Genomic DNA, 16,883 nt, shown 5'->3' with positions numbered 1-16,883 from the left:
ATTCGCCCGTAATGTGGGAACCTTTGCTTATTTAACACTACACCCGGGCGCCGGTGTAGCGGCCCTTGCACACTTTTCACTGTATTCAAACTATACAACGCGTCGCTTTCAGAAGACGCCCTAGCACTTAACACAAGCATTCGCCCGTAATGTGGGAACCTTTGCTTATTTAACACTACACCCGGGCGCCGGTGTAGCGGCCCTTGCACACTTTTCACTGTATTCAGACTATACAACGCGTCGCTTTCAGAAGACGCCCTAGCACTTAACACAATGATCAAAAGGATTCATGTCATGATTTTTTTCGACAAATTTTACGCTGGTTGTCGACTACCTAACGCAACTCTCCACTTTTCTCATCCGGGCTTGGGACCGGCAACGGCAGTGTTAATTAAATATTTACAGATAAACGCGCCAGGTAGGGGCGCATTTATCTGTAAATATTTATAATAATAATAATAATACATGTAATAATAATAATTATATCAATTTTATGTTCAAGCTTCTAAAATTTTCATGTGTGCACTTAAATTTAATTGTAATTTAATTCCATTTCGATTTTATTTTTAGAGTTCTATATTTCATTTTAACATTCCTTAATTAGGAAAATAATAACTAATTATTGAATTCAAACTTTATATCTGAAATTTATCTCTTTCTTCCTCTGCTTGAGCTTCCTCTTCTGAACTCCTTAAACTTTTTAATAAAAGTAAGTTATTTTCAATAAATTATAATTAATAAATTAAAAATTAATTTTTTTACCTTATCTTTCTTGCCCTAAGCTATTCGATCCAAACTTGTAAGGCTCAGGGTCTGTTTGGCACCGTGTTTTTTGCGTGGTGTGTGGCCCAAAAGCAGCTTTTTTTTATGTTCGTTTAATAACGACAGTGTAGGTGTGTTTTTAAAAAATTTGGACAACCTCGCGACCCGCGTTTCGTAAAAAGTATTCGTTCGGCTTTTACTACTTTACCCTCTCCCTCCTCTGTCTCGCGACTTAGTTTTTCTCTCGACTCCCGCAGTCCCCTCTTTCATGATTCAGCCCTAAAGGTAAAGATCCCGGCTCGCCTCCTCTATAATCCGTGATTCTGTTGGCAAGGCTTTTCTTGTGCTTGGCTCCTTTGCTCTCCCTATACCCTCTGCTCTTCGTCTGTGCTTGGCTCCTTTGCTCTCCCTCGGCCCACGGTATTTTCTATCACTATATTCTCTGACATTATGATTTTGTGATGATTTTTTGAGCTCTATTCGGTCGATGATTTTCGTATGGTTATTCACTGCAGTTGGATTTTGTAATTTATGCGATTTTAGTTTTTGTAATTCATGTGATTTTGCATTGATGTTGGATTTTCTTTAATGCTGATGGGTTGATGGCCTTTACTGTGAATTGGGTGGTGCTGTGGTGGCTGCGGTTGTGCTGTGGTGAGGAGTACTTAGGCTTAGGATGTGGGTTGTGAGGTGGTTGCTGTGGGCTGTGGGGTTGTGGTATGGTGGCTATATTTGAGCTATAGTGAGGAGTACTTGTGTGTGGAGTTGTGGCTGGGGTGGTGTTGTAGTGGCTGTGGTTGTACTGTTGTGAAGAGTACTTGTAATGTGGTGAGTATTGTGTCATGGGTTATGGTGTAGTGGTTGTGGGTTGTGGGGTTGTGCTGTGGTGGCTGTGGTTGTGTTGTGGTGAGGAGTACGTGTGTTGTGGGTTGTGTTGTGGTGGTTGTGGGTTGTGGGGTTGGGATGTGCTGGCTGTGGTTATGTTGTGGTGAGGATTACTTGTATGTCGAGGTGTGACTGAGATTGTGCTGTGGTGGTTGTGGCTGTGGGTTGTGGTTGTCTGGTTGTGTTGGCTCATGTGTGGGTTGTGGTTGTGTGTGGAGGCGGCCTTGTGTTGTGTGGTGGTTAGGGTTGTGTGTGGTGTGGCTGGGGTTGAGTTGTGGTGGCTATGGTTGTCTGGTTGGTTGTGTTGTGGTGGTTGTGATTGTGTGTGGAGTTGTGGGTGGGGTTGTGCTGTGGTGGCTGGGGTTGTGGGTTGTGGGTTGTGGTTGTCTGATTATGTTGGCTCATGTGCGGGTTGTGGTTGTCTGTGGAGGCCTGGCTCTATGTGGAGGTGGTTGTGGTGCCTGTGATTGTGTGTGGAGGCGGTGGTTGTGTGGCATTATAACTACACAAGGGCAGAATGATTATTTGTCTAGAAACAGTTGTACTGAAGCTTTTTTCAAACAACAATAAACAAACAACTAACCAACTTATTTGCGTCTGCTTCTGCGCACCAGCTTTCTGAGGCAGCTGTTGCGCAACAACTTATTAATAAGTTGTAGCTGCCCCAAACAGACCCTCAATCGAGCTCTCTGCAAGCCGCATATCACGGCAAAGCCGCTCGTCTAGAGATAAAAGCTTAGATCTCTTGCTCCTTCCTCGCAGCCAATTAAAATCACGTGAGGCAGGCTCGATGGGGCTGCTTGCCTCCTCCTCTCTTCTCTGTTATTAATTTAGGGCAAGAGAAAGCCATCTCTTGCTTGATTGAAGGTGTGAGAATGCATGCCTGAGCCACTCTCTACTTTGGGGAACTCACAAACACTGAATTAGGGCACCGCAAGCCTCGATTGGAGCTCACGAGCGCTTCTCACACGCGGGGAATGTCGTTGCAAGCTCCTCATGCTCCCACTTGCTCGCTTGCAGTTAACAACAGAGCCGCTCGGCTGAAGGAGCAATTCGCTTCCTTATCCTCTCTTTGCTTGCTGCTCGTGGTAAACAATAAATCCTCTTGAGTTGCTTCTCTTCGGTTCGATCTTGTCTCCTCCCTTATGTTTTTTTCCTTTAACTTCTTCTTCCTCCTTTCACACAGTCTCTCATGCTCTCTGTTTCTCTTAATCACTTCCTCTCGCTCTCCTTTTTCATTTGGTTTCAAATGGATGAGGGCCGCGACTTAATACTTCCAAGGACGGTGGGCATCCTATTCAAACGACATCTGTGAGATGACATGCGTCTTAAAAAATGAATTCGTTTCATTTTTTATGCTAAAAAGGTTGGAATCGAGTCGAGCGCGAGCCATCATTGGTTTGAGCTTGATTAATCAATCGAGTTCGAGCTCGAGATTAATTCTACTAGTTAGAGCCGGCTCACGAGCCGACTTGTTTATTATGAAAAAGATAAATTCAAGCTAGTTTTATGAAAAATTAAAAATAGAACTAGCAATTAGAAGATGAATGATAAGAAATTACTTAATATAATATATAAAATATTATATTTTTTAAATATTTTTAATAATATAAAGATAAACTCTATTAATTATTTTCTATATGAGTTGGTTCACGAGCTTAATATTAAGAAATTAACAATTGGTCTTTCCCACACTTCATATCAAGGAACAATTCAACTATTTTTCTATCCAAGGCCATTTCATTTTACTATTATTACTTTCCGGCTCTTCTACACCCAGTTTCTTATGTTTGATTCACTGCTCTCTACATGATTTTTCTATTATAGACTTTCATTAGTCTTCTCTAGTAAGTTTTTATGCTTTGATTGTTTGTTATTTATCTTCTGTTTTTTTCACCGGTGGCTCGTTCATTTATTAGTAAGGATTGTTTATCTGCCTTGTGATTTATAATTTTCGACAGAGTTGTATCGGAAAGAAATTGGTAATTGATCCCACCTCAGAGGAGGAAGCTTGGCAAGACGGAAGCCTCATGATCACATATATGCCATCCCGTAACGAGGTCACCCAGTTTACACTCACTGGAGAATGGTCCACTCCCAAAATCAACGAGGTATCATTCCTTATACATATGAATGATTACAGTTTTGCGGAGTACATGCGATGTAAGAAGCAGCCAGGCCTCTAATCTCTCATTATTTTTTTCGTCTGTGATTATTAGGCTATGGAACTATGCCTTGATGCTTGCTCAAAGCTTGCGGATATTCTGAGGTTATGCCTCAAGGAGAATGCTTTAGAGTTGGCACCTTGAAACTATTTATGCTTCAATTCTTCTGTTTGACAACCCCAAAACCCTGCACGACCTTTCCATGATCGAAATTTCTAAGCTCCAGCCTGATGAGAGACACACAAAAGTAAATGGATTCACAGCATACCTGTGGACTAGAATAATCGTTATGAAATTTTGTGATTGAATCATGTTGACCAAAATGTACTACAAGATTAATTTGATCTGACACAGGTCCACTAGTATGCGCGGGTCTTACACAAGGTTCTAAAAACTCTACATTTTATCTTATTTAATGTTACAATTTTATTCATTAATGACATGCACTGACTGATACACGCAAGGGATTAATTGTTATGTGAGCTGCGGCCAATGTTGGTAGAACCTAGCAAGAAAAACCAGTTCTTAGAAAGTATTAGCCACTTATCTTAAACGGCTTTGCCATATGGAAAGATTTTCTGTGGGGACAAAAATATATTTTCCAGCTCGGTACTGCAACGGAGACGGTGGGGACCCAATGCGCATGGAATGGACCATTGATGGATACCAGCACACACGTGGGCCCGCTGGCACCGATTCTTTGAGAGCCTGGTGCAACGGAAAATTTCGTCCCTGCACCCCCGAAAAAATCCGCCTTCCATGGGGAATGGTTTCCATAAAAAAGAATTGTCTATAAAAACTACCTTTCAGAAGATGCAGAGAAAAGCCGTCGAATTTGAAAGCTGTAACATAATTGAGTACTAAAATGCAGATGGCTTCCAGAATTCCTCGACTGCTTGCTGCGCTTCTTAAGCTGCTGTATTTCTTACACTGTAAACGAACAAAAATTATGCTAGCCATCTAAAAAATAACTAATTGCTTGACAGAAAAAAATGTCTACAAAGATGCCATAGATTCGAACAGCAGAAGCAAGGAGGGGGACCAAGTTGGGCATGATAATAAAAAAAAAAATTAAAATGATCTTATAAAGTGAGCGGATAATTTTTGTGTAGACTAATTAAATATCCAATTTAAACCATTAAATCTTAAAATAACAGCCAAAATGATAATGACTGTTAAAAGTAATGAATGATATATATATAAACATTTAGAGAATCTATTTTTTTTCTTTACCTTGTTTGGAATGTAACATATGGGTAATATTCCCAACATCTCCAACTTCACCTTCAAATGTTCTGTAATGCAAATAATACGTATCAAATTAATAAATTTTAGTAATTCTTAATATATATCAAAATAATCCAAAAATAATATATATATATATATATATATTTGCTTTGCTAAATTTTCTAAAAATTTTAATTAGAGGTGTACTCCTAAATCATCCTCATTTTTAGCGCCATATGTTGATTTGCATTGTAATGTCAATTTCCATCTAATGTCAGATCATTTTGACAAATTTTATGAGTTTAGAGACTAAATTTGACTTTTCATATATTTAGTTACTAAATTGATCGCTACAAATAATCGGGGGACTACTTTGGTCTCTTTCGCGAGTATAACATGCAGCAGAAAAAAAATCCCAAGAGCAAGCGTGGAAAAAGAAAGGAGAAAATTTATTCTTCCTGAGGGAAAAGAAACATTCAGTTGGCATGCATCAAGCAACTCTGGTGATAAAACTTCTGTTTTGTCTCCACTATAAGGACATATCAAGCACATAAAGGGAAAGCCCATATTAGATCATCAAAAAGCTAATAAATGCAAACTTAAAACTGCATTGCAAAACTATTTACATGTAATAAGCCCTTGTCCTCCGTGAACAATGGAGCCTGCCCTCTATTCTTCACTTGGTACGTAATATAAAAATGAGTGCCCCATACAGCGGAAGAGGAAAAGAATGCATTCATGCAAAAAAGCACTTTTTAAAAAAAAAAAAAATTTAATAATCAAACTCTTTTAATCTGCATTAATGTATTTGAGTCGATGAATATGGTTAGCAGCTAATGCATGCTAACCTCATTGGGCAAACTAAACTGGGACAAATGGAAACAAGTATTCTACTTTCCTCATTTCTTATATACCGGCACTGTCTCAGGTCTCTTACTGGTCTTGATGTTCTTTATTGCTGCAAAATTACAAATGAGAAACTTATTCAGATCCATAGAATAGTTGCATGCTCCGCATAAAAAAAAACAGTTTATTCTACTCTAAACTGTTAGCAATCATACTTAATAAAAGATATAGGTTAAAAAAACAATATATACCTTCCGCATAATCTTTAGCTCCAAAGACTGCAGAGCCCGCAACAATAGCATTAGCACCAGCCTCAATAACCTGCATAGAAGATAGACTAACTTTCGCCACTTTAGTCCTTTTCCCAAACATTGAGTCAAAAGTAACCTCTTACAACTGTTGACTTAGACATGAATATCCCTGTGGTTTCATGGGTTACAATGTGATGAACAGGACATTATTGAAATTAATTTCCCAACCATAAAATTTATATCATGGCGTGCAAAACAATCTTGAGTAGCAATTTAATCTAAATTAAAGGTAACAATCTCATGATTTCTCGAGATAATACTAGCATAGATTTTACCCAAATGTCAATATATATATATATATATATATATATATATATATGTATATATTATTAGATAATAGATGATATTCAGGTACCTTATACGCATTTGAGGGACCAACTCCACCATCCACTTCGATCCATGGATTGACACCCTGTAAGTAACAAAATTAGATCACTGGTACTTGGCAGATGAAATAATCCTGATAAAATTTACATTACCCTTTCAGCACATAATCTTCTAAGGTCTGATATTTTCTTCACTTGACTCTCAATAAAGCTTTGACCACCAAAACCAGGATTAACTGACATAATCAGCACTAAATCTACCACTGCCCATTTAAATGAAAGATGCAGTAAGTGTTGTTATAGGAAACCTAACCATATCGATGAATAAACTAAAATCAAATATGTCCATCAAAGCCATAAAAAGATTAAATTCTTAAGAGAAAGAGGAAAGTCTAAACTTAAGGTGCACATACTAGTTGGAGCCGAAAGCAGTATTTGCTCCGTATGATAAAGGAAAAAATACAATCTCTCCACTTTATGAGGTAGAGAAAAAATTCATGATAAATGGGTTTAGCACATTATCTTGTAAGTTTTGGTTCAATTGATTGAGTTTCATAAATAGGATGCTTCCTATAGGTTGGCAGACCAATTTTCTATTTGGCACATTATTTTGAAGCATACACTAAACAAATGCCTGTCCCTGACTTCATGGGGTAGTGCCATTTTGAAATTATTCAAATCTTGTCAGTTCTAGCATCGAGAAAATCCACTTTATGCTGGGATTTATTTGGATTTTTGTTTTCTTCTAGTTGTTGCCATACTAATTTAAAAAGGTGACAGTCTTGTAATTTACAAAAGGTTCAATATTGAAATGAAGAAATTCTCCTTTGGATGGAAGTCCTTCATCACACCAAGTGAAAAACGAAGAGCCTGTGAAATCACACCTTTGATTCTTAAACTCTTTTCTCAGTTATTTTTATCTGCTCTATAAAGGAGTGGCTGGGAGAGGCATTTGCCACCCCTATATTTATACTAAACTCTTTAATATCATATAATATACTCAAAATTTTGCCCCCCAAAATTAAATGCTCAATAATAATCTAATATTAACTATATTTTTAATTTAATAATAATATTTACAATAGTTTTAATTTTTTTAAAGGGATGAAAGCTTTAAACTTAAATATTGGCAAATACTTAATTTTTAATTTTCCCACAACTCCTTAAATTTTGGTCCTACCACTGTGACCTGTGATTCTCCTCTCTTATTATTTGGTCATTATTTGCTGAGAACACATTATTTTTTTTAAACTTATATGTAATCCTATTAATAGTTGTGATTTTGATCCCGTATCCAATTGCATACCTTCTTTATGAAGACTGGATTAATCATTTTCATGAGGCTGGTCCTTTTAGGCCCCATTTGGCGCGGCGTACCTAATGCCGTTTGTTTCACATGATTCTCGTGTGTTTCTCAAAAAGCATTGCATGAAAACTTGTAAGCGGACAGCGCCCTTTCATCCTGTGGCGTGTTTACCCTCCTGTGAAATTACTTCAATACCCTCTATTGCGTCATCAAGAAGGGTAAGGGTTGCCATTTTTGCGATACCTCAGCAGGCAAAGTCGAGGATTCTATTGAGTTGATATGGATCTAGTTATTACCTTGCACTCTATTCTAGTTCCCATTTCAGAGATCTAACATTCTTTCTTTGTTGTGCAATAGGATCTAGGTTGAGAATTTGTAGATTTATGCTATGAATGCTACTCTTGCTTAGTACTGGTGATTTTTTGTTTTTTCTTGATGTTTTAGAGATCAGAAAAAGCTTGAATTATGAAGGTCTACATTGGAGTCTAAAGGCCTTCATTTGAGTAGATTTAAAATAGAATACATGATATCTAATTTTAGTAGTAACAATTCTAGTGACAGAATTGTAACTACGGGTGATCAAATCATTAAAAGGTGTGAACATTTTAAATATCTCAGGTCTATGTTCAAAGTGATAGTGATATAGATGGAGATGTTATTAGTAGAATTCAAATTGGTTGGTTGAAGTGGAGGAATTCATCAAGCCTATTGTGTGATAGACAAAGTACCGTTTAGACTCTTAGGAAAATTTTATAAGATGGTGGCGAGACCGACAACGCTCTATGGCACAAAATATTGGTCTTTAGAAGAGAAGCATAAAATAAAGTTAAGTGTTGCTGAGATGAGAATGCTTAGGTGGATGAGTGACTTGGCACTTAGAGACAAAATATGAAATGAATAAATCCATGATAGGGTTGGTGTAGCTCCTGTGGACAAGATTAGAGAGAGTCATCTTAGATGTTTTTGTCACATTAAACGTCGACCATCTGATGATCTAGTTAGGAGAGTAGATGTTTTCGACTCGACTTATTTTAAGAAAGGTCGAGGTAAACCTAAAAGGTCTTGAGCATATTACATAAAAAATGATCTTAATTTATTAGACTTACATGAAAATATGACACTCAATAGGATGCAATAGATAAAAAAGATTCACGTAGCCGACCTCACTTGGTGAGATAAAGACTTGTTGTTTTTGTTTTAAGTTAAGAAGTTCGCAAAGTTATATGTGGATGAGATTTTATGATTACATGGGGTACTGAAATCTATAATCTCTTAGAAATATTCAAATTTTAGGATTTAATCCATTTATGTATACTTATTTTGATGTAGGATGGGAGTCACATGTATCTTTAACATAATTTGCTTATAATATTAGTTATTAGAAAAGCATTGAGATTCCTCCATATCAACCTCTTTATGGAAGAAAGTGCGACACACCATTGTGCTAGGCTTAAGCACGTGAAATGAAAATATAGGTATAGATTTATTAGATGATACTATTGAGAAGATAGTAGATTATAATGTTAAAAAGCTCTGAAATAGAGATATTATATTTGTAAAAAAATTCTAAAAAAAATATGAAAAAAAAGCTACTTGGGAGAAAATTTCAAATATGCAAGAACAACTATCCACAACTATTTAATTAGGGCATATTTGTTTTCTTTATAATTTTCAAATTTCGATGAGGAAATTTTTATAGAGGAGAGATTATAATAACTATTATTTAAAGGAAACATCCATCTCCTTGGTTTCATTTTAGGAGATAACTATCTTTGTTTGACCTAGAAGAACTAGAGAGAGTGAGCAGTATTACAAGAAGAGGAAGGAGAGGAGGTCGCATGTGTCAAGGGCAAAGGAGATGACATCGATTGTGGGAGGATGCTAGCTTGCATGAAGGGCTTCACCGCGTGTAGGAGAAGGCGCCGAGAGCGTTTTGTGCAGGAGTAGCCAAAGTTGAGCAACTGCTATGTGCTTGGGAATAAGGAGGCTTGCGTGGGACAAAGCCAAGCAATGCCTAAAGGAAGGGAGAGAGAGTTTATATTGTAGGAGCCTTGTGTGCTGAGAGAGACGAGTAAGGGAGGAGACAACCTTGAAGCATTGCATATGTACTCGGAGGAAGAAAGCTTCATATGAGAGGGGAGCGCTCGAACTGAGCCACCCAGCCAGTGAAGATATTATATGGTTAGGGTTTACATTATTTTCTTTTAGAATAGATAAAATTTTAATTTTGAATTAATGTTAATTGAGATTTGTATTAATTTGAAAATTTTGCTAAATTTAGTCAGCAAGTATTGGAGAAGAAATATTCAAATAAAGATTGAGGTTTGTTCATTAGAGGAAGGGACAAAGTGAGGTAAGTTTAAGGCTAATGTTCCATTTAAAATTTTATATATTTAATTGAAAATATTAATTATTATTTTATTGATTAATGTTAGAAGTACAGGAAGGATATTTATTTGAAAATTGAGAAAAAATGACGATGGTGAAAGAAGTAAGGATTTATGTATAATATTTTGTTAAACATCATTAAGTAGACATTAAGTTTTCTAGTTTAAAATTAGTAATAACATTTGGAAGAACATTTAATTCAATAGGTGTTTGGGGGAAAATATTTAAATTAATTAGTTATGTTTTAGTTATTTTCGAAGTAGGTACTTATTTGTCTATGCACTATTAATAGCTATAGGTGATACTCAAACAAACTAAGTTGAGGAATAAGCTTTTATAAAAGTTTCTTAAATATTTAGGTGAGTAATTCCTATTTTATTTACATTTAATTAATGTCTTTTATTTTTAAAATATTTCACATGTTACACATATTAAAAATTCTTTTAATTGAAAAAAGATAAGTGAAAAATGAAATAACTATTTTATGATATTAATTCTTTTATCTTTTAAATTGCATTTAAATGATAATTAAATAAATTTAATGATTGGAAGAAGTTAAATATGAGTTAAATGAAAAATAAAAGATTAAGCTTATCAGGAGTGACCTCCTTATGATATTGGCTGAGAATGTTATTATATTTGTGCATGTTAAGAGAAAAAAATGAAAATGATTATGCCTTTATGATACAAAATGAAAAAGATTTTGATCGTGCTCCTAAAATGAATTTTTAAAGGTAAAAGAAAAAAGAAAAATATAAATAATTAAAATGATTAAAATGTAATTAATTAAGATGATTTAATAAAAATTTAATAAAATAAAAAATGTAAAATTTATATTATAGATTGATCAACATATTCTTTTGAGCATTCATGTTCGACATTTATATAATAATTTAATGTATAATAAAACTATAATTATTCAGTATGTTTCTATAAACTTAATACATTGTGTCATGACTTAGCTCAGTGTAATAATCGGTAATAATAATAATATAAACATATTAATAATCGATCATAGAAGCATCTCTTTAGTTTCGACTTACGAGTTGTATATCCCTACTTTAGTTTCGACTTAAAAGTCGTATATCCATATTTGAACAAGCGAACGAGAGGGAGAGCGAAGAGATTCAGAGAAGGAAGAAGCGGAAGAAAAGAAAAGGAAGAGGAAGGAGGAGGAGAAGGGGGAGAGAAAGGCATGACTCACCCTATTGTGTGAAGCTGGCGACGACGTGAATGGGGAGCGGTTGTAGGGATTTCGTGCCCTAGTAATTCGATAGAGAGAAAGGAGGCAAGCTTCCTAACCTTGGGAAAAGCACGGTTGACTCAAGAAGGAATTTCCTCGTACAGAGATGCTTGATCCCAAGCAATTTTGAGGCCTAAAAGCAAGAATCAATGGTTACGAGTGGTTCAAAGGGTGGAAGGCGTGCACCGCGTGTGGGCTTCATTTGGGAGGAGAGGAGTTTGAACATAAGTAAAGGAAAGAACTGACACTAAAGACATGATAACCCAAGATAAGAGAAATCCAAACCATTCAAATCTATATACTCATTCATGAGTTGCCCCTACTGAATGAGGTCCAAAATGTCAGAAAATGAGCTCTTTTGTTCCATGTCGGAAAGATTACATGAAGTTATTCAGATGTTAGATTTAATTCAGCATGGTACCCATCATCAACTATTCAGATAAGAGGGATGAACCCCATTCTAAAAATTTGCCTTCGTGTTTGATGGGGAAGAGAATTCTTCAATGAGATCCAGGTTCTATAAGTGAAGAAAAGGACTACCATGAGTGGTTGTTAGTAAGAGTGGTGCAATCTGCCACAAATTTCACCCAATAGTTGATGTCTCATCGCATACTAGTTTATTATATTCCGCTCAGTACGACGAGTGGAAGAAGCAGTTTACAAAATACTTGATACATGATTTGAAAATACTCGTCTATCTACAGTTCTAGCTCAAGTTGTGCCAAAAAAGGACGAATATCTATTCTATAAGAATGTGCTTTGGAACCACAATGCTTACCTGATCGATCAACCAGGGAATTTGACATCGTGCTAAAAAGAGTTAGAAGCTTCGTCGAATGAAGTCAAGGCTCCCCCAACCTCGAGAGGATGATGCGAGAGCTTACCGGGTAGCGGTACTGCAGCTGCTACAGTACCACGCCTCTTTCCTTTTCCACTTCCTTCTCATTCTCTTTTCTTTTCTATGATTCTCCTATTTTACTCATTGCCTATTATATGTCATTCATTTTCTATTTCTTTCTTATTCTGACCATTACCTATTTTATTTACTAATTCCTATTATAAATATGTTGTTGGTAGTGTTATTCTAGATTTCAGTTTGCTGTCATTGAGGTGTTCTTCCCTTTCGAGGGTTGTATCTGATGGCAAGACTGTGCTCCGGTTGTAACTCGTCCAAGATGTTGACCGTCTCCAAAGGTCCAAGTGGTGCTTTGGTCGTAGCTCGACCTCGTCAGATATTTATCCTTCCAACTCCTCACCGCAGTCCGTTGTCGTCATCTTCCGAGCAATGTCCACCCTCCAGATTGTTGTCCAGACCACCGTCATCATCTTTCGGTGCTGTCCACCCTCCAGTTTACTGCCCAGATCGCCATTGTCATCTTTCGGGCGATGTCTACCCTCTAAGTTGCTGTTCGAACTGCCGTCATCTTCTGGTCATTGTCCACCCTCCAGGTCGCTGTCCAGACTGCCGTAATCATCTTTCGGTCACTACCCAACTTCCCCTGCACCTTACCAATAGCACTACACCAAATCAGGTTCCCTATGGCAGTACCACGCTCCCTTCCTTTCTAATCGGACTTGTCGTCCTCCTTTTGAGAGAGTCGTTTATGTGTTTTTTACCATTTTATTTCTTATTTTAAGTTATTTTATCCTTGATGAAGAAGGCGTCATTTTCGTTTGATAGTTTGCATGTTGGTGTTGTTCTATGTTGAGAGTCATCATTGTATTTTCTTTGAATTAAACAATAAAATTGTGTTATTTGATTGTGGTTTAGGTTAACTCCGATATCCCACTAAGAATCCACTAAATACACAAAATAAAAATATCTAGAGATAGACACATGATCTATAGATATCTCAAACCAGCATATAACTGTTTATCACTATCCTGAAGAAAAAAATTGTGCAAAAAAAAAACAACAATTACATCATAATATAATACCTATCAGTTGCAACTCCTGCAAACTAATTCTCTCCTAGAAGACATCAATCTATAATTTTTCTTTTCCTAAAAAAAATTATTAATTCCAACAATAAGTTTTTGTAACTTCATGAGCAATTATAATTTTAATATGCATTAAATTCACATGTAAGTATTATATATGAATGACAAAAAAAAATTCAATTCATTACTTTACAAAAATGTAGACTTTCACTTTAAATTTATCACTTCCCGTTTTGATTTAAGTATTTAACATTTTTAACTTTTTTAAGAGTCGTATCAAAATTATCGTCCTACGCGAATGTATCCTTAAAATTGTACCTATGCGTACCCTAAAAAATGTGTACCCGAAGGCATACCTTTACAATTTCTTTTATCGTGCACTGATATATAGCATCCACTGCCAGTACTATCTGAGGGTAATTCTATATGACTTAAAACTTTACATTTTATTTATTTTAATTACTTCTATTTAAAGTCATTAAAACTACCATTTTCTCTTTTCAATTTTTACTTCATTTATTTCAACAATTCTTTCATTCACAATGTCTCAGATTATAAAATCAAGTATAAGAAGAAATAATACAGTTATTCCTTAATAAAACCTTAATTTAATACATAAACCTTAAGCCTTAATGACGTTTGAAAAAGTTTATTTTTATAGTTCTTTTGACTGTCATCTATATTACTTGAATGTGCATACTTTTAGATAGAAATCCTATTCCTAAAAGGAATGACAAAAAAATATATAATTTATTTAATTAATTTTCTTTTAAATAGCTTTTGAATCAAAATTCTCACTAATATTATTCATTAAAGATCTTTGGAGCTGACTTGGCTGATGATGCCACAAAAAGAAAATTAAACTGATCAGAGACAGACTGAGGACAGTACAAGATAGACATATGAAATATTATGATACCAAACACAGATCAATGGAGTTCGTAGTCATAGAGTTTGTCTTTATCAAAATTAGTTATTTGAAGGGTATACAAAGATTTGGAAAGACAGGAAAATTGAGTCCCATATATGTAGATTCATATGAAATTGTGGTGAGGATTGGAAATGTGGCTCACTGATTGGTTTTACCAGTTCATATGCAAGGAGTGTATAATATTTTTCACATTTCTTCACTTAGAAATTATATTGCAAATAAATCTAGTAGGGTAATAATAAACTCAATTAATATACAACCTGATTTGATTTAAGTTCAGGAGTCTGAAAGAATATTAGATAATGATGCAAATAAGGTGCGTAATAAGAAGATTTGATTGGTGAAGATTTTATGAAAACACGAATAAGAGAAAGATACTACTTCAGAAAAAATTTTGAGATACAAGAAAGATATCAACAACTTTTCATTTGAGGTATATTTGTTTTACACTAAATCTTTTCGACTTTTTGAGGATGAAATTTTATAAAGAGTTGAGATTGTAATATCTATTAAAAAGATTATATATATATATATATATATATATATATATATATATTATAATCTTTCATAAAATTTCATCATCAAAATTTGAAAAGATTTTTTGCAAAATAAAAATACCTCAAATGAAAAGCTGTAGATATCTTTTTTGCATCTCAGAAAGTCTCCCACGTAACATCCTTCTCTGGTCCTTGCTTTCATAAAATCTTCATAAATAGAATCTCCATATTATGCAGCTTCTTTACATCATAATCCAATATTCTCCTCAACATAAGTCAAATCAAATTGTTTATCAATTGAGTCTACTATCAAACTTATAGATTCATCTACAATATATTTTTTAAGTGAAGAAATGTGGAAAACATTGCACTCCTTGCATATGAATTGATAAAGTCAATCAATAAGCCACAATTCCAATCCTCTCCACAATCTGATATGGACCTATATATGTAGGGCTTAATTTCTTATCTTTCCAAATCTTAACATACCCTTTAAAGGATTAACTTTGATGAAGACAAAGTCTCCAACTTCAAACTCCATTGATCTGTGTTTGATATTATAATTTCTCTGCTTACCTTGCACTATTCTTAGTCTGTCTCTGATCAATCTAATCTTTTATGTAAAGTCATTAATCAAGTAAGCACCAATGTTCTTCAATTCACCTGTTTCATCCCAACATAATGGTGTCCTACACTTTCTTCCATACAAGACTTCATATGGAGATATCCCAATACTAGTCTGATAACTGTTATCGTAAATGAATTATACTAAATGTATATGTGATTCCCTTCCTCCACCAAAATCAAGTACACATAACCCTAGTAGATCCTCCAAAGTCTGAAGTCATTTCTGACTAACCATCCGACTAAGGGTGAAATGTTGTACTGAAAGTCAATCTGGTGCCCAAAGTTTCCGGAATCTTTTTTCACAATCTGGAAGAAAATTCACCATCTCTGTTGGAGACAATATACTTTGACACTCCATTGAATCTCTTGCTATTTCTACAATGGGATCAGTAAAGGCTGTAACTGACCTACAAGACGCTGATGTTCTGCCTTCACTACTTGGCATAAAGGATACTCGACCACAAATGCCACACTTCTCTTCAATACTAGCCACCAAAACATTTCCTTGAAATCCTAGACATTTTATTGCTTCCTGGGAGAATAGTCTAACCAAATAAATGTGCATCTTCAAGAATTTCCCGTCTCAAATTATTAACCTCTAGAACATAAACTTTGTCTTTATATTTGAATAAATCATACATGATCTAACACATACTTCTTCAAATTGTCTGCTTTTATCTGCTCTAGGATTTTCTGAATACTACTATCTCTGGCTAATGAATCCTCGATTTTGCCTTTTAAAGTGGAGTGCACAGTCAATTGATTTAATTAAGCATGCGTTAGGGCTTCGAGCTGAAGAATAAAAAGATAAGTTAAAAAAGTTTAAGATATTTAATAATTATATAAATAATATATATATATATATATAATTATATATAAATATATAGGGTTTAGGGTTTAGGGATGAAGCTACGGTTTTGGCTGATGATTTAGCTACATGTACGGTTTCTGGGCAGGATCATGTTATCCTGGTTTGTGATGAAGGGGCGCGCCCGTCCTTGCCATCCCTCCCTGATGCCCACAATATGGAAAACATATCTCTCATTTCTAATCTCAATGATAATCTCTCAGAACTCCCTTTAGATGATATTTCAAAAATTTTGAGGGATGAATGACATGTACAAAAATATCGTAGAAGAAAAAATAAGTCTCATAAGGAGATTCAAAATTTTTGCACTGGGAGTAATAGGTTAGATAAGAATCAATTTTTCTCTGATGAAAATGGATGATCCCGACCTAGATCCTCTAGGAAGGGTAATTTGTCTTTTTATATTTAATATTCTTATCTGGAATATCAGGGGAATTGCGGATCCTCAATCCCTTGGTAGACTTAAACTTTTGTCTAGGATTCATAAGGTGGATATGCTTGCTATTTTGGAACCCTTGGTCGCCTCCCCGGATGATCGTATTTTGGGTAAATTCAAAAAC

General features: G+C 35.2%; 3 protein-coding genes across 10 annotated transcripts in view; 1 reads left to right on the top strand and 2 right to left on the bottom strand.

Moving 5' to 3' along the window:
• LOC110028920 (exosome complex component RRP41-like) overlaps positions 1–4,275 on the top strand; it is a 43,532-nt gene extending 39,257 nt beyond the window's left edge. For all 3 annotated transcript variants that reach the window (XM_020730980.1, XM_020730979.1, XM_020730981.1), the window contains exons 7-8: positions 3,609–3,758; positions 3,867–4,275. In XM_020730980.1, coding sequence (XP_020586639.1) covers positions 3,609–3,758; positions 3,867–3,956 — 240 coding nt within the window. In that variant the 3' untranslated portion in view covers positions 3,957–4,275. The remainder of the gene's footprint in view (positions 1–3,608; positions 3,759–3,866) is intronic.
• A 59-nt stretch (positions 4,276–4,334) lies between these two features.
• Positions 4,335–5,103, bottom strand: LOC110028922. Of its 3 annotated transcripts, none has more exons than XM_020730984.1 (3): positions 5,046–5,103; positions 4,616–4,742; positions 4,335–4,544 (listed from the first exon to the last, which is right to left on the bottom strand). In XM_020730984.1, exons 1-3 carry the CDS (start codon positions 5,082–5,084, stop codon positions 4,348–4,350), a joined length of 363 nt encoding a protein of 120 aa, XP_020586643.1. In that variant the 5' UTR covers positions 5,085–5,103; the 3' UTR covers positions 4,335–4,347. The 3 variants fall into 3 exon arrangements, with proteins under 3 accessions (XP_020586643.1, XP_020586642.1, XP_020586641.1); XM_020730983.1 differs by having other exon boundaries at positions 4,350–4,566; XM_020730982.1 differs by having other exon boundaries at positions 4,350–4,742.
• Positions 5,104–5,799: 696 nt separating this feature from the next.
• Positions 5,800–16,883, bottom strand: part of LOC110028925 (ribulose-phosphate 3-epimerase, chloroplastic) — a 31,180-nt gene continuing 20,096 nt past the window's right edge. For 2 of the 4 annotated variants that reach the window (XM_020730991.1, XM_020730990.1), the window contains exons 6-9: positions 6,676–6,785; positions 6,552–6,608; positions 6,137–6,206; positions 5,800–5,997 (exon numbers count right to left, since the gene is read on the bottom strand). In XM_020730991.1, the coding sequence (XP_020586650.1) occupies positions 5,939–5,997; positions 6,137–6,206; positions 6,552–6,608; positions 6,676–6,785 (296 nt within the window). In that variant the 3' untranslated portion in view covers positions 5,800–5,938. The other 2 variants (XR_002294471.1, XM_020730992.1) reach the window with 2 other exon arrangements.

The sequence above is a fragment of the Phalaenopsis equestris genome, unplaced genomic scaffold, assembly GCF_001263595.1.
Source record: "Phalaenopsis equestris unplaced genomic scaffold, ASM126359v1 Scaffold000540, whole genome shotgun sequence".
In the NCBI taxonomy this organism is placed as follows: Eukaryota; Viridiplantae; Streptophyta; class Magnoliopsida; order Asparagales; family Orchidaceae; genus Phalaenopsis; species Phalaenopsis equestris.
The sequence above is the reverse complement of the archived record's forward strand: the minus strand, read 5'-3'. Positions and strand labels throughout refer to the sequence as shown.

What these genes read in the sequence shown, in the direction of transcription:
- LOC110028922 (XM_020730982.1), bottom strand. Translation starts at nt 5,084, where the DNA reads ATGTTGGGAATATTACCCATATGTTACATTCCAAACAAG. An exon ending in TATGTTACATTCCAAACAAG is followed by an intron (nt 4,743 to 5,045) that starts GTAAAGAAAAAA and finishes GTTCGTTTACAG; the next exon opens with TGTAAGAAATACAGCAGCTT.